Genomic DNA, 24,437 nt, shown 5'->3' with positions numbered 1-24,437 from the left:
TTTACTGCCCGAACAGTTGAATAAAGCTGTGCCACTCCTTAGAGTTACGTAGAAATTTGAAGTCTTTATTTACTAGCAAATTCCAAACTTGAACCGCCGAGCTGATCATGCTCTGCGAATGTGTTCAAACCTAAACCGATAGCGGCTGTGGGGCACCTGGCTCAGCATTATATGAGATTCGACCAGCAGGCAGAAAGAACAGTGCTACCAAAGCCCCTTTCCGGACTTCGGGAAAGTGATGTGTTCCGGGCCCAGGGGATGTCCAGCCAGCACCCTGCCAGCCTTGCATTCCCTTGAGTTCCGCCGTAGGATCAAGCTGGATGACACAGTTTATCTCGCCGTAAGGATGAGCGTGATACTGTCCCCTAAACTCAGTATCGCTATCCATGAACACAGTCGTGATGCTGAAGTATCTTGTCGACGCCGAAGGGAGCGCAATCTTGCCCCGCCGATATCTGCGTCCGTCAATCTCGGTCTGCGCCACCCATCCTTCCTCGAGACCCTGTTTGATATATGCACAGAAGTCTTCGTAGTACTGATTGCCAGGTCCGAACTCTTGGTTGAGTCGGGTCTCTAAGGCTTTGCCGGGTGTTCTAGTGTGGTAAATGTGAGTTGATTGGATTGATTTCCATCTAAACCATGTCTTCGGTGAAACAACTTACAAATCTTGCACCTCATTCAAAAACTCGCAACACCGAGAGACAAACTTCGCCGCTGTCGGCCATTGAGACACGTCTAACACCCTCAGCTGTATCTGTCTTCTCCATTTTTGAGTTTGAGAACACAGGTAGGTGGAGGAACTGATAGTGAATAGGTGTGTATTGGGGAAGAAATGGCTAAGCCGAGATAGTTTCGTCGGTAGTTGAAGCCGGAATGCCACATGGTGCGGGGAAGAGGAGTCGCTTAGATCTCGTCGGTCACGCCTGCACGGCTTCCTGGTGTGTCGATGACGGAAGCGACCGTTCAAGACAAACGTTCACGTGGCGCTATTGTAGTTGAACATTTGGACCCGACATCAAAGCTAACAAAAGATAATTGCGCACTGGAATTTTGGAAAACAATCTCAGAGTCGTGTACTGTTGCATCTCCACAACCATTTCCGACAGCGATAAGATTGTCATCCTTCATCTCAATGCCTAATGGCGGACGACTAGAATCTGGATGCCTTTTTCTCGAGGATCATCGTGAGACCATGTTTCCTTTCGACTGAAACCAGTTGTGATAAGTTTTATGCTGCTATCGCTCACCTAGCATCATCAATGACGCATTTTCTACAACTCGTGAATATTAAATGAGATCTAAATTGAGCAGCAAAGTCTCTTGTAGTAAAGTAAGAATAGAGTTGACTTACATACTGCATTTGAGACTAAGTTAGAGTACACTATGAAACGCCATAGATATCATTTTGAACACTATAAAACTCCCCTTCCTGTCAGATTGCCTAATTATGCATCGCGGGTAATGAGAATGGATAAACGTCTTCCTCCATGACCTAATATATCTACTATTACACGTACCGGAAGAGAATCGTAATTTTCTCCGCTGCCCACCTCACATTCATTGATCAATCTGATGAGCGGCTTTTATCGCGTGACTGATGCGCCGCTCTGGTCGCTTGATGGATTAAGCGCAACAGGTTCGGGAAGATGTTGTAGTTGTTCAGCGAATGAAACATAGGATAGGCACAAGACGATTGCTATTTGACAGGGATGCCTATTGCATCGTAAGACCGAGGGAACATACAAGTTTTGAGAAGATAAAATCAGTATACCATATGTATTGGATGCGACAAACACCATGCTGCCAACTCGAGATATACCCAAAGGATCAACGGGTCACTTTGTCTAAGGCACGCAAGTAACCTCAAGATGCAATGCCATAGAACATGATGTGCATGACCAAGTTTGCCAGGGTCGGCCGATCAGAAGCTGACATCTTTGAAGGTGGAGCAATACCGCATCACTGGGAACAGATACCGGTGGGAGACCGACATGACAAAAACTTGGCGGGGTGGAATGCATGGCAGCTTGACACAAGTCTCCGAAGTCCGCCTCTTACGATTAGAGGCATACAGAAGATCAGACGGAATTGGTCGGAAGCGTTCCGAGAATGCTTCTGATTGGGAACATCCGAATACAAGCTGAAAGCAACAAGAATGTTTATCGACAAATGTTTAGCTGAGTCGATTACCGTGGTTCCGGGCCTGGACTGGACCCCGATTACAATTCGGGATGGATGCGCTGCTGCAACGAGGGGCGGGTGATCCATCCCAAAAGGGGAAGTTGTATGCGACACTGGGGCGACTACCAAGCTTGCATCGCACGTATGCTTAATATGACTGCTCAACAACCTAGGCTCGTAGTATCGTGTAGGTAAAGCGTAGAATTAAGGTTCAAGATCAAGGATTGCAGCTCCTGTAATCATATCTATGGTTGATAATCAGATAATGAGATGAACCCCCTTTCCGACCTCGATCTTGTATAAAGACCCGGTGCCAGCAGCGATCATCATTGCCTTCCGTTCCTCATCCAGCAGGGTTACGTTTTTTTTCAAGTCAAGATCATCCGGCAAAATGAAGTCTTTTGTAGCCATTGCTGCTGCCTTCGTTGGCATTGTCTCTGCGCTCGACCCGATCTGCGATGCCGAATGCCAGAAGGGCTGCGACGCAGCTTGCCAGACCGCCATACAGACCACGTACGAAGCCGAAGCCTCCCTCTGGGTGAGCGATATCGTGTCCGACCCGTTCTATTCTACCCCTGCCAACTTCACCGGTGCCAAACCTGGCGATATCCTGCGATGGGAGAACGTGCCCGCTGCGCAGCTCTCTTCGAACTGGACTATCCCCGCCAGTCTGTCATTGTCAAGGGTCCTCTATGTAACCGAAGACATTGACCGCAAGCCAATCCCCGCATCCGCTTGGGTTCTTCTGCCTTTCTCCAACCCGTTTGCCAAGCCCGGTGCTACGGCCGAAGAGAACAAGCTGCGCACCGTTGTTTGGACCCACGGAACTGCCGGCCGTAGCCGCTTGTGTGCCCCCACCAATAACAAGGGTCTTTACTACGACTGGAAGGCCCCTTTCATCCTTGCCGAGTCTGGCTATGCTGTCATTGCTCCCGACTATGCTGGTCAGGGCTCCGACATTCCCCAGGGCTTCATGTACGAGTCGGGTTGGATCCACGTTGCTGATGTCGCATACTCTCTCGTTGCCTCGAGGAAGGCCATCGGTGACCTTTTGGGACAGAAGTGGGTGGTCTATGGACACAGCGAGGGTGGTATGACGGCTTGGAGAACCAACGAGCGTCTGGCTCAGCCCGATCAAGAAGCTCTTTTGGAGGCTGGCGAGTTTATCGGCTCCGTGGCTGCCGCCCCTGCTTTGCGACCGCAGAAGTTGATCCCCGCCTCTCTTGCACTTGCCCAAGGAAAGGCTGCCCACGATCCTTTCTCAGTTTACTTCCTCCAATCTCTATCTCTGCTCTTCCCCGACCAGATTAAGGTTGCAGATTACCTGGGGGAGATTCCCCTGCAGCGCTTGGGTGCCCTCGACAAGTCGTGCTTCACGTCCGGCTTTGCTATCGTCGGTGACTTCACCCCGGAGCAACTCTACAAGAATACAAGCTGGTTGACGCTTCCAATCGTTGACGAATGGGCTGTTCGATACAACGGCCAAGGCCCGCACTCCATCGCCGCGCCAATGTTGGTCATTTCGGGCGAGACCGACACCATCACGCCAAACAACCTGACACTCGACGACTTCAACCAGACTTGCACCTCGTTCCCCGAGAGCCCTGTTCATGCTAGAGTTTACCCGAGCATGGGCCATGGCCAGGTCCTGGAGGCTGCGAGAGCTGACATTGCTGCTTGGATCGGGGCGAGATTCGACGGAGTTCCGGTCGAAAAGACGTGCGTAAAGGAGGAGGTCAAGCCTCTGACCGACAGATATGCTCTTGGCGAGCTTTTCTGGCATGCAACTGCCCAGCCTTTCTAAGGAACTAATCAGTTAGTGTTGACACTTCCATAGGAAGTCGTTCAACTACCTCATCACTAGTTAGCCTTGTGGGGCTCTCATGGAAGTCAGACGATGATAACTTGCCATTGAATGGAGGAAAATGAATCTTGATCAAGACTGGAACCTAGCTCGAATTGATCAAAGTACTGCAAAAGACTCTGTTGTGAATCTAAGACTTCATATTTTCTACCCCTTACAAAAACAGTTAGTGAAATGATGTATCCTGCTTCATTGCTCTATCGCTATCATGGGTTGAGATTGAAATTCAATCTCTTTTCGCCCCTTTTCTCACGCCAGTAATTTGTGCCTTCTAGTAACTCCGGGCAACCTCGGACCATCCAGCCCCACTTCCTCAGAAAAGCGACGTTGACTTCCCAACCGCGGGGATCCCAAGACTCGCCCCATACTATCATACGCGGCCGCTCTACGCCGTCCTTTTTGTCATCGAGATGGAAGATGTCGAGGCAAAAGTCGTCTTCGTCAAAGAACCCAAGCTCTTCGGCCCGGATTCCGGCTTCTCGCAATGACGGAAATGGGAACACATCAAGAAAAGGGTGATGTGTAATCTTTTTCTGAGCTTCCGTTGGGCGTAGATAGGGAGGCCACGAGAGTTCTTGCCGAGAATAGCATGGAAGGTCCGGGCCTTGTAGATTATATGGAGAAATAAATTCGTCCTCGCAGATGGAATGCACGTTGAAGCCCAATATCTGCGTATTTCGCCATAGCGCAGTGAGCAGGTTGAGCTTGACGAGGGCGCTCAACTGTCGAGGGGCGGGAGTTCCTAGGGCATAATTGCTTCGCGCCTCCTGTGCGAGGATCATCAGCTCGCCCCTCCTTTTGGGGCATGGCAGAAGCGAGTAGCCTTCATCTCCGGTGGTACCGTTTTGCAGACGGCCAGCTGATTCTGCTTCTGCTATGGTCTCATTGATCACTCCCTCTAGTTGACTTATTTGACGAAACACTTCCTGCTTCATTCTTCTACCTAGATGCAGCCCATCCGGTTAGATGGCGTTCAATAACTTGTGTAAAGCCAAGGAATACAGGGTAAACTAACGGCGTGCTCTTTGATTTAGTCGATTTTGAAGTTTCCTCCGCTCTTTGCTTGACGTCAAGCCTGTCCAATCTTCTGACGATTCTAGGGCTTCACTTTGCGCTGGCAATTGTCCTAGAGATACTGGGACGATTTCTGACGCCGATGAGGATCCCGTCCTCACCAATGATAGCTCCCCTTCCTGAGGTGACACGTTCATTTCGGCGTCTTCTACTGATTGCGGGTTGTTCAATTTTCTCGACATGGAGGGGAAATTTTGGTAGAAAGACGGAGTGGCTGCTGTGGTTGTCTTTATGCTTTTCGCTGCGACGCTAGCGGCCCACTCCCCGATTCAGGCGGTGCTATGGCCAGGCATGGCTTGGCTTAGCTCACTCGGTTGCTTTATCTTTAATGCGAGGGACTACGAGTAAGTCAGCCAGTTACTGAGCAGTTTGCTTTATTCCGTCTCGAGTTTGCAGTAACGGCAAGCATATAGTAATTAGCTTTTCATCTGTAAAGACGGTAAAGATCCTCGGAAAGGTGTCTCATTGGGTCGGGATAGGGCTAGACATTCTGCGTAAGTACGTTAGTGCGCCAACACCTATAAGTTGGCTGCCTCCCCGGTCTTACTTTAACTCCGCTGACATGAAGAGTTATAGGCGCTTTTGGTGACGAATGCATAGGCTTGGCTCTACGTACAACGGGAGCAAACGACCCATAGATTTGTAAGCGTGCCGATACGATAAATGAAATGACGGACGAATGCTGGATGTGTTTGAAGCGGCGGCAATGTATTATCCTCTAGATGGGTTTATACTGAAATCCCGATGCTTCTCGACCGAACCGGCCGAAGCTCCAACATCTCAGGCCAGCCAGTTGCCATTCTCATCCTCGTAGCCCATATCAACGTAGGTCCAGCCCTGCTGGGTCATCACTCCATCGATCTCCATGTGCTGCACAGCAATTCCGTTGGAGAATCTCTCCTTCTTGATTGTCTTGTGCGCCTCGTTGATCTTGTTCATCTCCTCCTCGGTAAGGGTGACAAGGCGGATGTTCTCCTCGATGCGCTCCTTCTTGGCGCTCTTTGGGATGACTGCGATGCCGCGTTGGACACACCAGGACAGGGACACAACACCAGCAGAGATACCATGTGCCTTGGCGATGCTGGTGAAGAGCTCGTGGTTGAGGATTTCATTTTGGGATGGACGCGAGCCACCCATCGTGCTGCCTCGGTTAGCGCCCCATTCATTTGTCCAACATGTCCTTGATCCTTGATGCAACAGGAATCAGATTGAAAAGACTCACCTCCAACTCGTGACCACAATGCCCTTCTCTTTGCAGTAAGGTACGAGATTCAGGTTCGGGTTGAACGCATGCAACTCAACCTGGTTGACGGCAGGCACAATCGTGGCTTCCTTGAGCAGCTCATCCATGACCTTGGGCATGAAGTTACTGACGCCAATTGATCTGCACTTGGGGCCGACCAACTTCTCCATCAACTTCCAGGTTTCGATGAACGTCGGGCTCTCCCACTTCTTCAAGACCTTCTTCTCCGGTGCCGGAGTTGTGGCCCACGGCCAGTGCATGAGGAAGATGTCGATGTAGTCGAGACCCATGGTGTCCAGCGAAATCTGCAGGGCCGTCGCGGGATCGTGATGCCACTCGCCCCAGAACTTGGTGACGACGGTGATTTCCTCACGAGGGACGCCGCTGTTGCGAATGGCCCTGCCTACAACGTCTTCGACGCCATAGAGCTGAGCAGTGTCGATAAGACGATATCCGGAGTTGAGGGCGTGTATCACGGACTCCTCCATAGCCTTGGAGTCATCCGATCCTGGAGTGCCTTGGGGCTGTCAGACTCTGTAGGACGCATTCCGTGTAAAGACTCTCCCTACCTTGCCATGTTCCTAGACCTACGGCGGGGAGTTCGAGGCCTGCAAAAGGTTGATCAGTTCATGGGAACTCATGAGATGCGTGTCATGCTGCACGGCGACGAGGCCCCGTACCGTTATTCAGCTTGAACGCCTTTGTGCAGATAGGAGGTGCCATGTTGAATATTGCTCTGGATAGTCTTGTTTGAGACAGCAACGAAATTTCTAGATTAGTTTCAAATCCCTGATTCCGACAGTCTTTTTGTTGTGATATTCATCTCTTAATCGCCGGTTGCGGGACTTTTGTGCGGGGGGAGACTCAGAACAACATTACGTCATGTCAACCAATTGAATTACATACGAAGTTGAAGCCACTTATTTCACCAGTATAAAGATTTATCCGTAACGAGTAAGGTAACAAGCATTGCATTGCGGTTAGAATTGTATCCCGTCGGCAGTTCTTACGGTATATATAAATACCCAGATAACTTGCCAAAAAGGCAGGTTTACGTAGGAACTAAGGAAAAACCGACACGGCGCTTTAGTGCGGATATTGAGCAGAGAATCAAATGACTGGCTCGAGTCCATCTGTTTCATTAAAATATGTGTCTGTCATTTGCATTAACATTGCTCGCTTTGTAATGTACACCGGATCACTAGCAGTTACTTTGCAGGTATCTTGACCTGATGTAAATTGCATAGGCTATGCATGTCGCCTCGCTCCAATCTCGTTCTTTCCTCACGAGCTAGGCCCGATGCATTCGTGTCCAGATGCATAATCCATGCCCCAAATCATCTTCACGTCAGTCAGCAAAGCCCCGGCAATTGCAAAGCCTTTGCCCAAAATGTCGTTGAGCAGGACAGCGACTCGTTGCCGGATATCATCTCGTTTAGCCTCCAAGGCAACGCCCATGAGAACGACGAGGTAGCTCCATGACTCTAATCCGACGACAGGAGTACGTTGCTCTAGCCTCTCCAGGACGAACAATCCGTGTCCTTCGAGATCCGGCATATCTGTCATGTGCGGCAAATCCTCGTCGATAAGCTTCCATGTTGGATCCCAAAACGTTCGCGTGATTCCCATTAGCGAGAAATGGTAGAAGACCTCGCGCAGAATGCCGAAGTCGTTCTTGTCCACCTCGTCGCTGTCGTCGTATCTGTCTCCTCGGAGGTTCTCCATCACGTCAATTACCGCTGCCGAACTTTCAATAATCTCCATGCCCTGTTGCAAAAGCCCAGCTTCTGATAGTGTCTTCTTGAGCTCTTGGTGTGGTGGCGGTTCAGCAGCCAGATGGCGGTCGTTCAAAACGTGACGCGCTTGCCGCACCCACTTCGTCGCCCTACATGAAGTCATTAGCTTCCTTGTACAAAACGCAACCGGATTTCCCCCCGAAAGCTTCTTTTCTTACTTGTGGTGTAGCCGCGCAAAATTGGCTACGTATTTTGTGTAGTGGTGTAATATGGCGGAGTTGATGCGAACTTGGCTAGTGATCTCGTCAATGTTATCAAAAGGCTTTGGGTCGTAAAGTTCGACGTCGACGAGGAAAGTGTCCTCGAACGACACTAGACAGTGATAAGTTGCCAGGAGCGAATAGTTCATCAGCAATCCTTTGTCAAAGTACAAAAGTGGTGCTCTTTTTCTCTCCTGGACCTGCTGTTGGACCTTCTCTGTCAACTTTCTCATTGTGGCCTGAAAGAAGAGCCATGACTGGCCAGTCATTGTCTGTTGAAAAGCATAACAGTCAGCTCTGAGTATGACAAAAGTTCGGGGCAATACGTTGCATTTTCTGGTTGTTCAAGTTTCAACCCACCTCAGCATAAGCCATCAAGATCCCATACAGCAGCATCAAGTGCTGATCACTGCTCTCGGGAGATGTGAGAGTGTCAAGAAATTCTTTCAACTTATGTCGGTCCTGGGCTATAATTGTCGCTGCGGCCTTTTGCTTCTTTTCTAAGGCGGTGGTCTTGGAGTACTCTAGGCATATTTTGCCAATTGTTGTTACAACGGCACGAATTGGTAATGACGTGTCGAGATATGTCCGCATGAAGGAGAGCGAAAAGACATCGGTCATCGGTGAAGGTGAATCGCCTACGAACGCGAAGAAAGCCATTGTGATGTCAGCCGGCAAGGGCTCCAGACTCGCTGGCGTTGAGCTTAAACATCCTGGTGTGGTGATCTTTGATTCAATGGTCGCATTGGTGGTCGGTGAGCTTTCGCTTATGGATGAGATTCCGGAACTTGATTGTGACCTTTCCCTCGCATGCCGGGATTGCTGGCAATCACACTGTAATCGTGGTCAATATGCGTTTTCCTAAATACCATCTCATGTCGCGTCTCAGTCCACTCACCGCAGCCGGCAACTTGCGACACGACAGACATCGTCGTTGCCCAGGCGATGCTCTGCTACGGGGCCCGCTTGGCTTGCTGACTCTGTATCCATTCATAGTCGTGCATGACTCCACTGTATGTGTTCAGCTCAAGTTAGCTGCCAAACGGCGTTAGGGCAAGGTAAGTAGGTAATATGAGATGGTCCAAATTCAACCACACCAAACGCGTCGGGTGCCATTCGAATGGTGTGACGGAGAAAGAGAAGCCGAAGTTGACCCAGCCAAAGTGCCGAAAGTCAGTCGAGGGGAAAGAGAAGGGGAAAAAAAGTTTAGGGTGCCGGTCGGCGATCCTGAAGCTTTGGCCAGCGAGCAGCCTCTCTGCCCTGGTGGCGGGTTCGCCCGACAATTGGAGGCTTTCTTCACCACGTGTGCATGAATTTCTTCTGACCTTGAAAGTTTCCAAAGGAAGTTGAAGTGAGCTGTGTAGCTCCTGTGGCGGCCAAAGATGGTCAGGGTTGCCATGTCCCAGGAACCAAGAAACCTGACCCCGCGGATAGCTCCTCCCACTCTTGTTCGATGGTAGAATGGGGTCGGCGAGGATAAAGCACGGCGGACGAACTTAGACTTTGGGCAGACTGTTCTGTCGCAAGGACCAGCGCGACGAAACGATCAGAGGGGAGAGAAGGGGGAAACCGCCTGTGTTCCCTGCATGTCACCTAACCGTGCGGTGCTTGGGCCTCGGTTTCGGTCTGTTCATACCATTCGTTTGCTTGCACGCTTGAGTTGAAGTAGTGGACATGCTCAATTTGAAGTCGGGGGCTTCCGACTTGGCAAGGGTAGCAAGCTGCCTGTTCTGTCCGCGCTTCTATCGACGGGCACATAGGCTTGGAGCGGGATGTGGGCAATAATCTGAAGTCGTGAAGTTAAAACATCCATCTACGGACGCTAGTTTTGACTCCGTGATGGTCAGACGGAGTCGAGTCATGGAGGTCCTGGCCCGCGACTCCGCTGTCCGTCAACGTCGCTCAAATAGTGTTTAAAGGCGCTGCAGTCTTCGTGTGCCCCCGGCTATTGCAACGATTCTCGGTGTCGTCATGGTACATATCGACTGGGCCAGGTCTTGGAATTGAAGAGTATCCCGCCGGCTGTGATCTGCAAATTAGATGTACAGGCCGAGCGACCTCGAGCCTGCCTGGAAGCTCGGAAGGCTCTGAACAAGTGCCTATCAAACATCGTAGGTGAGAGTGTTGACATTGTATTGAGTGACCAGATGGGGTAATCCATCCGGTAAATGTGAGAAGCAACTTGTAGATGACTAGCGGATAAGGTAGGGCGGTTCTGACCTTCTGATAGGTATCATTCAGACGGCATCTTTATCTCCGTCGGCCTTCTTCTTTTCCTCGAGCCCAAACTCAGTCTCCAGCTCCTTTCTCAGTTCGACCTCCCTTTCCAAGAAGCTCAGCAAGAAAGCCAGGCCTCCAAATGCAATCGCTACGAAGAATACCTTTCTCATAGCCTCGGTGAATACATCAATGATCTGGCTTCTCGTCGGCTCATCAAAAGACTCAACGAAGGCTTTCGTGGCGCTGGCATACGCATCCCCGTGCTGTAAGACACCCCGAGCCGTATCGTCATCAATCTTCTGCGCGGCATACGACGATGTATACGTGTTGAAGATGGCCGCGGGAATAGCTACGCCCCAGATACTCCCGAAACTGCGAATAAAAGACCAGCTTGCCGTCGCGGCAGCTTGATCTGCTTCCGCAAGGCCTGCCTGAAAGGCTGGGAGCAGAGTGTTGAGGAGCATGCCTGAACCCACGGCGGGAACGACTTGTACGAGTACCCAGGCTGCCGTACTACTGTTCCTGTTCAGAACGGTCCAGATGCCGAGACCCAGGGTCATGAGGGCGAAGCCTGCGATGTGGAGGGCTTTATAGCGTCCCCATCGTGCGAGGACGACGGCGGAGATGGCGGCGCCCGGGATGGAGATCAAGGTCACGGGGAGTAATTGAACCCCCGAGCGAGCTGGGGTCGAAAGCTTGATGGCCTGGAAGTAGAGGGGAAGGAAGAAAAATGCCCAGTACAGAATCGCAGAATTGAGGAAGGTGGTTGCGTAGACAATGGCGGAGGTTCGATTCGCGAAGAGGCGCAGGGGCATCACCGGTTCGGGGACAAGGCCTGATCCCTCAAAGATGCAGAAGGCAGCGAGACCTATAATTCCGAGGATGAGAGGGACTATGACGCGGTAGGAGGACCAAGGGTGGATTGCGCCGGCCCAGGTGAGGGCTATGAGGACGGAGACTGTAGATGCGATGAGCATCGAGTTACCGATATAGTCGATCCTGTGGAGTTTTTCCTTGAAGGTGGCGGTCCAATTCCATTTGACGTGGAGAAAAAGGTAGAGAAGAACGAGTGAGAGGCCGCCAACTGGGAGATTGATGTAGAACACCTATTCCGTCAGTATGGCTTGGAAAATCCTGATTGAGAGTAAGTACGCACCCATCGCCATGAAGTGGTTTGCACGATGATGCCTCCCACGAATGGTCCGATTGCCATGCCGACCCCGTAGATCGTTAGGACGATGGCGATATAGTTACCTCTATCCCTGAGTGGGACGAGGTCGGAGATGATGATGTCTATGATCATGTTAATGCCACCGCTTCCCATCCCTTGCACAGCGCGCCCAGCGATGAGCATCGTTGGGCTATTAGCGCCGCCGCAGATTCCGCTACCGAAAGTGTAGATTGCTACAATGAATAGCGTGAGGTATCTGCGACCGAAAAGGTTGGAGAACTGCCCAAAGAGAGGCTGGACAGCGGCACTTGGTTGCACCTCATATCAGTAATTTGACTAGATGTAGCCGGGTTGATGCCCCGAGACTAACCTAGTGAGAAAGAAGATGTTGCCAACCCAGACATAGCTGCTCCCAAACTCCAAGCGCTCAACGATGGTCGGCAACGACGTCACGACTACCGTGGTCTCCAGGGAAGCGAGCAGAGAAGTGATGCATAGTGCGAACAAGATAGCCCAGAAGCGTAGATCCTTCTTGTACGCTGTCGGCGCCTCAGCCACAATTTGATTGGCTTCCTTCTGGCCTTCATCTCTAAGAGGTGTCTTGCTAGGCTCGGTGAGAATGTGCGAAGGGTTCAGATTCTTCGATAACTCGCTGCTGGGAGCCGGCTTTGGGGAGGCCATCATCGCGATTCTAGGAGGTGGGCGAATAGAGTAATAACGGAAAAGCAAATGGTTCATGAAGACGAGGCGCATAGTCTCATTCTCTCGTCATGTAGTATATAAAGACTTCCCATTTCGCGTCAGCAGGAAGCTTTGCGAGTAGTAGGGAAATTGGTCGGAGGCTTACGCTGGTGTCTTTTTACTGGTCAGGGAACAATCCTTCGACGTGAGAAGCATCGGAGGCTTTTTACCATTCACGCGCTGCCCAATTGGAAGCGACGATCAATCCAGCAAATCATCTTTCCCACTATCCCCCGAGGCCTCGAATTAAATGTCGACGACTGCTCACCAAACATTCAGCTTCGATATCGTACAATAGCTCTTGACCTTGTCGTGGTCTACCTCCCAAAGGCACTCTACATGCAATGGCTGTATCCATAATTGGGATACTGCCCGACATCCATATCATAGCCGCTGTACGCATAGAACATTGTTGGCCCACCACTGACACCCACAAAGCCACCGCCCGCAGCGTCGCCATTGTTGGGGTCGACTAGCCGGCCGCCCTTCACGCGATTGGCAAGCTCAGTAAGCTCTTTGAGCAAGACACCCGCGGAAATGACCTTGAAGCTATCCAGCTGCGTTGCTCGATGTCCGCGCTCGGTATCGGTACTCGGCAGCGACCCAACCATGAAGCACGCATATGACATCTCCAATGCATCCTTGTTCGGTGCCAAGAGCCTTTCTATGTCGTCGTCAACCTGGCTGGTGCCAAGCGGTGCAGGATTATTGTAGATATCGGCAGGTTGAGCAGTGTGGTCCCCAACATTACGGAATTTGCGCCGCATTTGTTGCACCATGAGGTCGGCTAGTCGATCGAACTCTTGCTTGAGTTTCATTGAGTTGTCCTTTTGACGACGAGTCTGCGCGCCGGTCTTGTTGAATATTGAGCCGCAGAACACCTCGACTTCAGTTAATTGCTTCAAGTGACTGTCAGAGTACGTTGTCATGGCACTGAAGAGGTGATCTTCGTATCTAGAGGGACTGTCAGCTGGAAAGAATTCATGAAATCGCCACAACGTAAGTCCCAGAGCCACTCACACGTCCCACAAGCTTTTCGCCTCCTTGAGCTTCGTTTCCCAGCTCACTCGCCCATGAGTGTAGTCTTTCATCTTTCGCTCTATCAAGCCGACAAACTGGTCCCAAACCGAGGGACCGGTCTTGGCGATAGATCTCTTGATTTCGTCATCCCAGATCTGCTTTTCGTCGACATTGCGATAAAGCTCGCCAAGGATTTTGTCCGATTTGTAGTATCTGTAAGATGGTGCGAAGCCGTCGTCGTCGTTATCGTCGACTGCCTCGTCCTTACCAAGGAAGTCGATCTGCGTTCGATCATACAACTGAGCAGGGGGGGCGGGAGCAAGGCTGCGAGACACTGTCAGCAGTAATAGACTACGCCGAGCGACATCGTGTACTTACAAGTCCGGGCGAAAGATGGGCGCCTTTGGGATTTCTTCGCGCGCGACTGGGATGCCCGTCTTCGAAAAGTCTACAGCAGTCGAATGTAAACCGGCTAGTTTGATGCAGTCGTCACTCACAGTTCCTTCATGGTGTTTATCGGCCAGAATTAGATGCCTAGTGGCAATCATGCCGAGTACGTCAGACTTCATGAAGTCAACAAACCAGTTGGCCATGTCTTCTCTCGTCACTGATCGACCAAGTGGCTCCGGTGTTACTCTGGGATAGTCGGCAGCTTCATATACCATTGCCGGCATTGCATCTTGGTCCCAGATGATATTATACAAGTCGCCATCAAGATCGCCGCCACTTAGCTTACTGGGCAAGTCGCGCTCTCCAAACTGGCTAAACGCGATACAGTTGCGGAGGTTCCGTAAGGGGTGGCCTACGGGTGGTACTCTAACCATGACTTCCTGAATATCGCCGGGGTGAAGAGCTGGCGACCGCGTCACGAGGATGAAAGCACCATCCTTGATAGACTCGACATTTGCTGGTTTTCCAGGTCGTCGATAAGTGTCAAAACAGACGTAGACCTCACCCTCCTTGAGGAACCTCGTCTCATCCATGATTCCAAAGAGGGTGGCACCATTGGGAACGGGTATTCTGGCTTTATGCTTTAACAATCGCAATTCCCGTAAAACAACCGACTCGACCACTGCTCTCAAGAAACTGTCTTGCCGGTAGTCTATGCCGTACTTGTCAAGGCTTTTGACGAAGGTCGGCAAGAAGAAACTTGTGCCGATGCCCTGAAGATGCAAGAATGTTGCCGTATTGTAAGCATCGGCCGTTACTGCCCGAAGTCGATCAAGCTCCATCTTCTGCAGTCGGAGAAACCATTGCTTTGATACACCCAAGTCCTCCATGATCTTGATCAATTGCCGGTTGAGCACCAGTTTGAGGGGCCGTGATGCAACGTCACAGATTTCGAGATTCTCACAATCCTTACTGGGGAACTTCTCCATGGACTCTTTTCGAATGCACACTGCTCGACCCTGAAGCCTTGTGTCCAGAGACAACATTCCTTTGACGCCCCCCCATCGAATCTGCAAACAAGTGGTAATCAACGAGCCTCGTGGCAGGCGTGGCCAAATCAGCTCCAGGGCTTCGCGGGAAATTGTGCCTACACCATCGCTGAAAACTCGTTCAGTTTCACCCTCCATTGATTTGACATCCGGAATGTAGTAGCGCTTTATGTCGGCCTGGCTGATGGAAATGAATGAGGGAGTTTCTGAAAAGGCCTGTCCGATGCGAGCCACGCACTTGGCCGGAATCTGTATCTTGTCGAAATCACCTAATGATTTTATGATGTTTCCGTATAGTTGCAATTTGTTCCAATCGTCAAAGAATGGAGCCGAAAACCATGCTGAATGGGACCGCAGTGAAGAGTGGGAGAAACCAAGAAAGCCATATACCCGACCAGCAACCTCGAGGCCCTTGCCGAGGATGCTTTTGTAGCGGTCAAAGATTTTATCGTAGGAAACCTTGCCGCTGAAGAATAGATCACTACCGTCTTCGTCGGCGAAGGTTACTCTCATGAAATAGTCCGTCTGGTTTCGATGTTTGCGAAGGATGCGATTGAGAGGTTCCAGATCGGGTCCATGCAAGGTGATTCTCGTCGGGGTCACTGTGGCCTTGAAAACCCAGGCATGATGATCGGTTATCTCAGGCTCGAGCAGGGCATCTCTGAATTCCATGTTGGTTTCGGATTGCAACCGCTTCTCAATGGAGAGAAGATATTTCAGGATCTCGTTAGGTTCCAGTTCGATTGGGTCAGTGTTATGACATGGGTAGGAGATTCCATCCTGGCCAGTGCCATGCAAAATCTTAAACGCCTGCTGGGAAACGGGCTCCGGCTTGCCATCCAATTTGGCGCTTTGGAACATTTTCCCGAGGGACACCAAAATTGTGTGGGCACTGCGTGGATGCAAAAAGTTGTTAAAGACCAAGGACTGCAGCTGGAAAAGAATGCCAAAAGGTAATGTCTTGGCAGATCCTGCCTTGACTAGACCATCATAGAATTTGGCCCACTCGGTGTGGTAGTCAACTCCGTGAAAGATGGGCATTTGGTTAAGAGCGACCCTTGAGTGCGCAATGACAATGATCTCTTTCTTCTTGAGGCTGATAATGTTGTAATCGAAGTCGGGGCCAAAGATTCCGAGCTGATAGACGAGGCAGGTTCCCGCACACTTCGAATGCTCCTTGCTGCTGGATAGACCGAGACTGCGAGTGAGTGACTTTCCCTGAGGTCTCTTGAAATCATCGATCAAGCCGAGACGTTTCATCTGTTCTTCCAAATCGGACTTTGTATGATAGAATCGTGGTGGTTCACTCAGGAGAAGGGTAAAAGTGGATGGAACAGAGGTGTGTATCATCTCGACGATGGCGGAGTGAGGGATCTCGACTTTCAGCCCCTGTTCGAATTTCAGAATGAGCATTCTCTTGCCAAAATTTGCTAGGCCTCTTTGAGAAAGGCGGCATTGTTCGTTGAAGGTCAAGGTCTTGTCTGGCTGGAAGGTGTTGTGGCCGCAAGCCAGGTGACTGACTTGAAAAACGATGGCGTCGTCGGTAGAGGGAGCATCTTGCTGAGTCCGCTGTCTGTGTTTTTCCTCCAGACGATGCATAAGGCTCTTGATCATGAATGGGTCGGGTGGTCTGATGCTTGGCGCTACCCAGACATGGGTGTTCATGAGAAGCAGATTTGCTCTCGCTCGATCCTTTGGAGGCTTTCCCCCTTTCGGCGTGGGCTTGAATGTAGCCCCAACATCAGAGAGAGTCTCCTTTCCATGACGTTTCAGGAAGCTTTTTCCGTCTTCTGCGTTGAGGAACGTCACCCAGCCATTGTTGTTTTTGTTCTTTGTCGAGCCTGCCCATTCAAGAATGCCGAGAGCCTTCATGTGCGGCCTAAGCTCCTTCTCCAGAGTTCGATCCGTAAGTTGCCAAGGCACGTTGGTGAGAAAGACTTCCATTGCGAAAGAAACAGCAAGTTCGTAGTAGTTAGCGGCAAGGTTTGTTCGACTTGAAGCTACGAGACGAGGCTGGGGCTAAGGACGAGACCGATGCCCTAGAAGAGTGAGGGTTCGCGAAAGAAGCCCAACAGCAGAGGAGTAATTAGGGTTAAGCGTGAGGAACAATACGATTGCATCGAAGGATGAGCTCAGGAACAGAAGCCAGATAGTATCAGGTGCTGGAGTTGTTGATGGAAGGTGAATGGGTTTGTTGAGAGCACCTCACATCTGGAACGGATGTCAGTCCTGTTAGGTCACACAGCACACATTGAAAAGCGAGGGCGGACCCTTCTTCCCATAACTTTTGCTAGTCACGCCCGAAAAGTATGCAGAACAAAATGATTGGACACGGTCAGGACGGCAAGGAACAGTGAGAAGAATGCAGGTTTGCGTCGGCGTTGGGTCGACCCGGCGGACCCTGTTTACAGTTGCTGCACCGATTGTCGAGGGGGCGGTGAAGACCGAATGAAAAGAGATGCCAATCTGCGGGCTGTGAAGGTAGTGCGGTTTACTGAGGATTTCATGAAATGCGGTCTTGTTATACCCGTGCTTGCGTGGAAAAGAAGCTCCAGCTCCCTGAACACGTTGATTGCGAAAAGCTTCAAACGTCGCGAAGCTCTGTCTATCAGATTGCAATCAGCGCCGCGCTAGCCGCTCTGGGCCTTGGCTGCACTAGTCCCGAAATAGAAAAGCCCTTCTTCGCTTAATCTGCAGCGGGTCAGAGGACCGCGACTCGGCCAACCAGAAGGAGGATACCGGCGATCATTGGCTGGCCTCCGGCGCCCTACCGCTACCCCTCCGTGTCCTCCAATGAGTTGGCAGGTGGCAGGTGTGTCGATGGTGGTGGGTGGCTTCCTTCAAACTGAATGAGGGCGTGGGGGTACGGGCGGAAAGAATGAAGGGAAGCCACAAATGGTGATGCACCTGCCGTCTGATTTCTCATGATGCAAACATTCCGAAGAGGCAGGCAGAGTTCAAAAGGAAAGAAGAAAAGAGCTCAAGGTATCTCAAAGGCTTAGACGAATTCTCCCGAGTTCTAGCCGATTGCCATTTCCATCCAAAAGCTCCACGGCGTTTTCCATTCCATCTAAGGTACCGTAAGGTACGGTGCACCTTGATCAGATCCACACGTCAGGTGTGGTTGAGGAAATGCGATGTTACTTGTCGCATCTTGATCTTGAAGCAAACAAAAATCGCAAGTCACGGGGAACAGTCAGTCAACAGCCTTCAACAAAACGGTCCATTACCACCACCGATATCGCTCCAAGCACATGCTTCTGGAAGAATCATCAATCGCGAGGCAGTGATGCGAAAGGTGCTGGCAGAACACTTTTCCGCCACAATGCGCCAGATTATTTATTTCGACAATGGCCGAGACCAACGCCCCTCTTCCCCACGATTACCGTCTCTTGAGTTTGCAAGACGCAGATTCTCTGAAGCACATAGGCCCATTGAGACAAACCAATCCTCTCGAGGAACTCCCGAGGAAACTTCTTCAAAGCATCCTCGAAAGCATTGACTCGAATTGCCGTTGCGCAGCTTGCCGTGTCAAGATCCCGAATGCGCTGGACCCTCTCTCCAATTTCGACCCCGCGTTCGTCATAAGCCCCGCCCCGAGCTTCCCACGGCACCCGAAGTCACCCTGACAGAATACCTCACGTACCGAGTTCCCCCGGCGGTCTGGCTTTGCTCCTTTGCAAACCTTTCCAGACTTCTCAATACGCCTCAAACATCACCAATCGAGTCGAGAAATCACCATGGCTCCCCCCGGAATGCTCTACGTTACTATGCAGCCGAAGCCTGAACTGGCTATCGAGCAGTTCCACGAGTGGTACAACAACGAGCACGGCCCAACCCGCCTGCGTCTCCCCCAAATCTTCACCAACGGCCTGCGCTACCGCGCCAACGACGGCAAGGAGCCGACCTACCTCGCCTCCTACGATGTGACGGACATGTCCCACCTCGAGACACCCACATACACTACGCTCCGCGCAAACAGATCTACCCGTGAGGCCGAGACCATTGGCCAGGTGGCCGTCACCAGATACTTCTTCGACTTGGTCATCGAGCAAAAGGCCCCTTTGTTCATCCCCATTGAGCAGCTTTCCGACATGGAAGCCGAGGGCATCGAGCTTGTGGCCATTGAGACCACTCTGAAGGACGAAGCAGACGAGGCCGAGTTCAAGAAGTGGTACGCCGACGAACATATTCCGATGCTCTCCAAGGTTCCCGGTTGGTTGAGGACCCGTCTCTTCAAGATTTCCTCCATTGGCGACGGCGTCGGCAGCAAGACCACCTTCTTCGTGCTCCACGACTACGCCCGTACAAATGGCTTAGGCGGTCCTGAACACAAGGCCTCCACAGCTACTCCTTGGGCAGCAGAGATGGTCAAGAAGGTCGCAGGCATGAACCGCCGTACCTACTCTCTCTTCTACGTCTTTGGTCCCGCGTCTCGCGACCTGGAAAACTTGGCGAAGCTACCAGCCACGGCCTCCACTTTCACGGCCCCGGATGGCAAGACTACGACTGTTCCCGGAAAGGACGAGGTCATCGACTCGTACATCACGGCCGAGGACCAACTTTCGATCCCTTACAAGCTGGAGGGCAATACCTCTCCCAAGGCACCTACTGTAGCATTCTGCAATTCTTTGCTTACGTCCCTGCACATGTGGGATCCAATTGTCAAGATCTTGAAGGAACAACGTCCGGACTTGCGCATTCTGCGGTACGATACGCGAGGCCGACACGCGATCCCGAGCCCGCCCGTGCCGGCGACGCTGGACTTGCTTGCCTCTGACCTGCGCACCGTTCTCGATGCACTCCGCATCCCCAAGCTGCACGTCCTTATCGGAGTGTCGATGGGAGGCGCAACAACAACCAACTTTGCGCTCAAGTACCCTAATAGATTGAAGAAATTCATCGCCTGCGATTTCAACGTGACGTCGAGTGCGGCCAACACCCAGGCCTGGAAGGATCGTATCGCGGTTGCAGAGGAGAACAGCGGAGCCGGAATCGCAAAGCTAGCCGAGCAGACGGTAGGTCGGTGGTTCCATCCGGCCACGATGGAGAAGGAGGAGGTTGTGAAAGCCATGACGGAAATGGTTGCAGTCAATAACGTAGAGGGCTTCAGATATAGCTGCCAAGCGCTGTGGGACTATGATTTGAAGCCAGCGCTCGGATCCTGCCAAGTTCCCGGCTTGCTGGTTGTGGGTGATGGCGACGCCAAAGGTGCGCTGGTCAAGGCAATGGAGGGTTTCAAGGATGCCTTGGGCGACCACGGCACCGAGTTGAAGATTGTGCCAAACGCCGGCCATCTTCCCATGTGGGAGAGCCCTGCAGCGTTTTGGGAAGCCATCCAGGCATTTTTGTAAAACAGTTCTCTTAAAGAGAGTTTTCTCATCGAGCGCAACAAAAAGCTTGGCCAAGAATGATTCAATCGAGAGTTTCGCCGCAAACAACTCTGCTGACATGCTCGGCCGGGATTAAGAGGGGACGCGAGGGGCACGAAGGGGGGCCATTAACGCGATCGATCTGCCGTGAGACATGGGCTGCCCATACCGAGCAGAGATGTCCCCTGCACTGCTTGCAACTCACAACCTGCAGACATGAATTGGTGTTCACCGCCGTTGTCGTCATATCGAGCAGAAGTTCTGATATGCAGCGATCCTGGAGAGTGCTGTCAGGGGAGGGGGCTTGACGACCATCAAAGTCTATCTCAAACAAACACTAACCTAATCAAGGCTGAGGCTAGGACACGATTCGTGGCGCGGCGACCGTTGGGCGACCAGCCCTGTCGAATGCGGCCATGTACAGGAATCACGCGCCGCAACGCCGTCTCGGCGCGACGCTGTGAAGTGCGGCTCATGAATCACGCCAAAAATAAGGGGATGAGGGCAAGACTCGACGTTCGCGTACGAGAGCAGCGGTCGCGGCATGCATCCAAGAGTCTTGAAAGTGTGAAGTTGAGTGAGAGACTGACATGTTCTATTGAGGCCAGACTTCCAGGGGCTTGAAGGCTGGGTAGGCGAGTCGCTTGACGGTTGACAAGTTGACAAAGCTGCTGACAGTCGCTGACAGGTATGCGGGCGCCGTTTCATCGAAAGTGCCCACAGACGACGTGTTGGAAAGAATCAGACTGATGATTGACTGATCTCTCAGTGGACGAACCCGTAGGACCATGGAACGAGACGTAATCGCCAATGACCTAGAGGCTCGGCGCATTAAAGAAGAAACGGTCTGGCGGCAGTTGTCTTGGCGAGTTCATCTCGACTACGCGGATCGACGCATGGGAATGCCCGAAACGAGATTCACTCACAATGCGACAGGCCAGCGGCCCAGTAGGCTCAGCAGCACGCCACGACGGGATCCATATTCCATAGTGAAAGGGGGCAGACCGGACGGCGGGAAGTAGGACCTAACAAGGCAAAGAAAATTCAATCGGAAGAGATACACTAGAAAAAAAACGTGGGCGCCAACGAGAAATGTGGATCAATACTCAGGGGAATATGGCGCCAGGAACCACACCTTAATTATTCAGACCATGCGGAGAAGTGCGAAACCGAGGCACTTGCAACAACTCACTGGCAGTTTTACTGATGGAGTCACAGAAGCTCGACTGTCTGGAAAGTGAGATTATGGATAAGGGCTGAGAGAGAGAGAGACTAACGTGAAAGTCTGCACCACTGGAGAATATCCACACTCGGACTGTGCGGTACGGCTGTCATTGAGACTCACTTAAGAACGAGACTACGGGGATATGCATATTTGCAGGTTCCTTTAGCGAAGATGGGGGGGCGTATCCGAAAACTCGTCACCACTAGCCCCTTAACTTGAAGTCATCATCTTCGGCTCCGAACCTCTTGGACTGTGCATTAATAGCACGAATCACGATATCTCTGAAGAGCTCAGCAACTTGCAAGAGTAAGACAAGCAGCTGCCAGCAAGAGTGTGGTGGCATTTAGGTAACGCGCATCCGATCCTCCTATGATTTACCTTCCCATATTAAGGGCGGCAGGAGGGTCTGTTTCAAGCCCGGCGCTACGTCTGAGATTCCGGTGCGCCCGTGCTGCGCCGTATCTGTACAGTTCCCGCGGGCCAACCTCTCAACGCGGCAACTCTGCCCCATGACTAAGTTGAATAGAGTCTTTTCAAGTTCTCACTCTGGCAAGTCTGGCAAATTCTGGCAACTCGCTTGCGTGCTTTCTGACTGCCTTTCAGGTACTGTGGCCAGGGGGTTACCATGGCTATTACGGGATCCCCTGCTTCTACCATGCAGCCGATTCTGGGCGAAAGAGTCGTGTTCGCCAGGGCTTCTTGGTGATGATGAGTAAACTATTGGGACTGGGCATTGGGTATGTGCGGATATTCAATACTAACCCAAGCAGCACAGCATGCATACCCAGGTGACTCCATCATGACCGTCACCTTCCTTGCGCCGCACTAAACCCCAGCAGGCCCAGCCATGATCCCAGCCATAGGCCCCCGGACCAGATCATGGCTATCAACTCCCAGGGCTTTGACCATGGGGACGACGGCTGAGCGCCCAGACAATCCAACGGCAGACGTTACGAAACTGAGCGCCTACGCCGCTCAGTGGAACGGTCCATCTCATCTTTCCTAGACCGGTATCCCTTCCAAATCGGAGCACATCCGGCTGCTGTGACGCTGTGTTGGACCTGTTGGTCTCCTCCCCCCCGGCCTTGACGGGTGCCACCCCCCCAAAATTCCACCACTCTGGTTTGCATATTGGTGTTTCGGTCTTATGAAGTTTCTGCCATCTCCACTTAGCCCTCTCTCCCAGTCTTCCCACTTCAGGGTTGAGGGGGCGGCTCAGCTATCAGGCGCTTGTAGGACTATCTTGGCAGCCAACTGACCAGGTTAGGAACGATTGAGAGCTGGAAGAGGACGAAAGGGGGTTGCTTGCTTGCTTGGCATCTTACACAACAGTCTCCCGGTGGGATAAATAACACGACGATGTTCTCGCTTTTTTTTGATATCCTTTCCCTCTTGGTTCTTCATCCAACATTGCAGGTCGCACTCACTCTTTGGTTCTTTCACCACTCCATTCTTTTTTTCAAACCGTCAACCGTCAGTTCTTCACTGTGTGAAGCTGGGACATTCTTTTGCAACACTCTTACATCCAACGAATTCAAGCTCATTCATTCTCTTCCCAACCCTCCTCCTTTTTTTCAGGAACATCCCAACAAGCCCGACCTTTTTCAAAAATGTCTTCCGTCAAGTCCACCATCGCCCTCGTTGGCGCCTTCGCCGCTAGCGCTCTCGCCCACGGCACCGTCACTGGTTTCAAGTTCGACGGCGCCTACGAGGCCGGCTACAAGCTCGACTACTACTACCTCAAGCAGAACGGAGGCACTCCCCCCTCCATTTCTGCCTGGTCCGCCGAGAACCTCGACAACGGCTTCGTTGACGGCACCGGTTACGCTTCCGCCGACATCAACTGCCACAAGAACGGTGCTCCTGGTGCCGTCGCCTCCACCGTTGCTGCCGGTGGCACCGTCGACTTTGAGTGGTCCGCCTGGCCCGAGTCTCACTTCGGTCCCGTCCTCACCTACGCCGCAAAGGTCGACGGTGACGACTGGGCCTCCGTCGACAAGACCACCCTCAAGTGGGTCAAGATTGACGAGTCTGGCATTGATATCGCCACCCAGGAGTGGGCTGCCACCAAGCTCATTGCCAACAACAACACCTGGTCCACCACCATCCCCTCCGACCTCGCCGCCGGCAACTACGTTCTCCGTCACGAGATCATTGCCATGCACGGTGCTGGCTCCCTGAACGGTGCCCAGAACTACCCCCAGTGTGTCAACGTCAAGATCACTGGCTCAGGTACCGCCAACCCCGAGGGAACCCTCGGCACTGAGCTGTACAAGAACACCGACGCTGGTATCCAGTTCAACCCCTACGGCACTATCTCCAGCTACACCATCCCCGGCCCTGCCCTGTACGGCTCCGGCTCCGGCTCTGGTTCTGGCTCCGGCTCCGGCTCTGGATCTGGCTCCAACAGCACCACCCCGCCACCCCCTCTGCTCCCTCCACCACCGCCCCGTCTGCCACCCCCCGCCGTCTCCGGCGCTGCTGACGATGCCTGCGCCAAGAAGGCTCGCCGCCACGCTCGCTCTTTCCGCCTCCGCCACTAAGCGTTGGTAGAATGCAGTGTGTGTGCAGATGAAAAACTGGGAGGAAAGAAAACACAAGACCTTCTTCCACTTGGAAGAAGGTTTCTGAATGAGCACATTGATTCGTTTCTCAACAACCATGTAAATAGATTTATACCCGGTGTATATATCGCTGCAAGCACAACACCCTTTTTTCAGTCGACCACCACCATGGGCGTCTAGCGCACCTTTTTTGCTGCTGGGCGTCTTTCAAGCTTTGCAATGTATATCTGTTCAAACAATCTTCTCTGTGCCTGCCTCGTTCTGTGAAGTGACTGCAACTCGTGATGAAAAGTCCAGCTTGACTTGGCTTACCGCTGTACCAATTCC

The 24,437-nt window shown here is 52.0% G+C and overlaps 7 protein-coding genes across 7 annotated transcripts; 3 read left to right on the top strand and 4 right to left on the bottom strand.

Moving 5' to 3' along the window:
* Nucleotides 1–2,572: 2,572 nt before the first annotated feature.
* Nucleotides 2,573–3,985, top strand: N0V96_001024 (uncharacterized protein; the record flags this gene model as incomplete). Its single annotated transcript, XM_053195314.1, has 1 exon — nucleotides 2,573–3,985. The coding sequence occupies one exon, from the start codon at nucleotides 2,573–2,575 to the stop codon at nucleotides 3,983–3,985; it is 1,413 nt and encodes a 470-aa protein (XP_053047284.1).
* A 1,914-nt stretch (nucleotides 3,986–5,899) lies between these two features.
* Nucleotides 5,900–7,085, bottom strand: N0V96_001023 (uncharacterized protein; the record flags this gene model as incomplete). The annotated part of the gene is made up of 4 exons (XM_065756106.1): nucleotides 5,900–6,260; nucleotides 6,342–6,879; nucleotides 6,932–6,970; nucleotides 7,043–7,085. 4 exons carry the CDS (start codon nucleotides 7,083–7,085, stop codon nucleotides 5,900–5,902), a joined length of 981 nt encoding a protein of 326 aa, XP_065615346.1.
* Nucleotides 7,086–7,646: 561 nt separating this feature from the next.
* N0V96_001022 (uncharacterized protein) lies at nucleotides 7,647–8,507 on the bottom strand (the record flags this gene model as incomplete). The annotated part of the gene is made up of 2 exons (XM_053195316.2): nucleotides 7,647–8,247; nucleotides 8,317–8,507. The coding sequence occupies 2 exons, from the start codon at nucleotides 8,505–8,507 to the stop codon at nucleotides 7,647–7,649; spliced, it is 792 nt and encodes a 263-aa protein (XP_053047286.2).
* Nucleotides 8,508–10,595: 2,088 nt separating this feature from the next.
* N0V96_001021 (uncharacterized protein) lies at nucleotides 10,596–12,430 on the bottom strand (the record flags this gene model as incomplete). The annotated part of the gene is made up of 3 exons (XM_053195317.1): nucleotides 10,596–11,684; nucleotides 11,735–12,005; nucleotides 12,120–12,430. 3 exons carry the CDS (start codon nucleotides 12,428–12,430, stop codon nucleotides 10,596–10,598), a joined length of 1,671 nt encoding a protein of 556 aa, XP_053047287.1.
* A 395-nt stretch (nucleotides 12,431–12,825) lies between these two features.
* N0V96_001020 (uncharacterized protein) lies at nucleotides 12,826–16,893 on the bottom strand (the record flags this gene model as incomplete). Its single annotated transcript, XM_065756105.1, has 3 exons — nucleotides 12,826–13,444; nucleotides 13,520–13,834; nucleotides 13,889–16,893. The coding sequence occupies 3 exons, from the start codon at nucleotides 16,891–16,893 to the stop codon at nucleotides 12,826–12,828; spliced, it is 3,939 nt and encodes a 1,312-aa protein (XP_065615345.1).
* Nucleotides 16,894–18,689: 1,796 nt separating this feature from the next.
* Nucleotides 18,690–20,303, top strand: N0V96_001019 (uncharacterized protein; the record flags this gene model as incomplete). The annotated part of the gene is made up of 1 exon (XM_053195319.1): nucleotides 18,690–20,303. The coding sequence occupies one exon, from the start codon at nucleotides 18,690–18,692 to the stop codon at nucleotides 20,301–20,303; it is 1,614 nt and encodes a 537-aa protein (XP_053047289.1).
* Nucleotides 20,304–23,156: 2,853 nt separating this feature from the next.
* N0V96_001018 (uncharacterized protein) lies at nucleotides 23,157–24,089 on the top strand (the record flags this gene model as incomplete). Its single annotated transcript, XM_053195320.2, has 1 exon — nucleotides 23,157–24,089. One exon carries the CDS (start codon nucleotides 23,157–23,159, stop codon nucleotides 24,087–24,089), a length of 933 nt encoding a protein of 310 aa, XP_053047290.2.
* Nucleotides 24,090–24,437: the final 348 nt, after the last annotated feature.

Source organism: Colletotrichum fioriniae (assembly GCF_027942845.1).
Source record: "Colletotrichum fioriniae strain IMI 355084 chromosome Unknown scaffold_1, whole genome shotgun sequence".
NCBI lineage: Eukaryota > Fungi > Ascomycota > Sordariomycetes > Glomerellales > Glomerellaceae > Colletotrichum > Colletotrichum fioriniae.
Note: the sequence above shows the minus strand (reverse complement) of the source record. Positions and strands in the feature narration are given on the sequence as shown.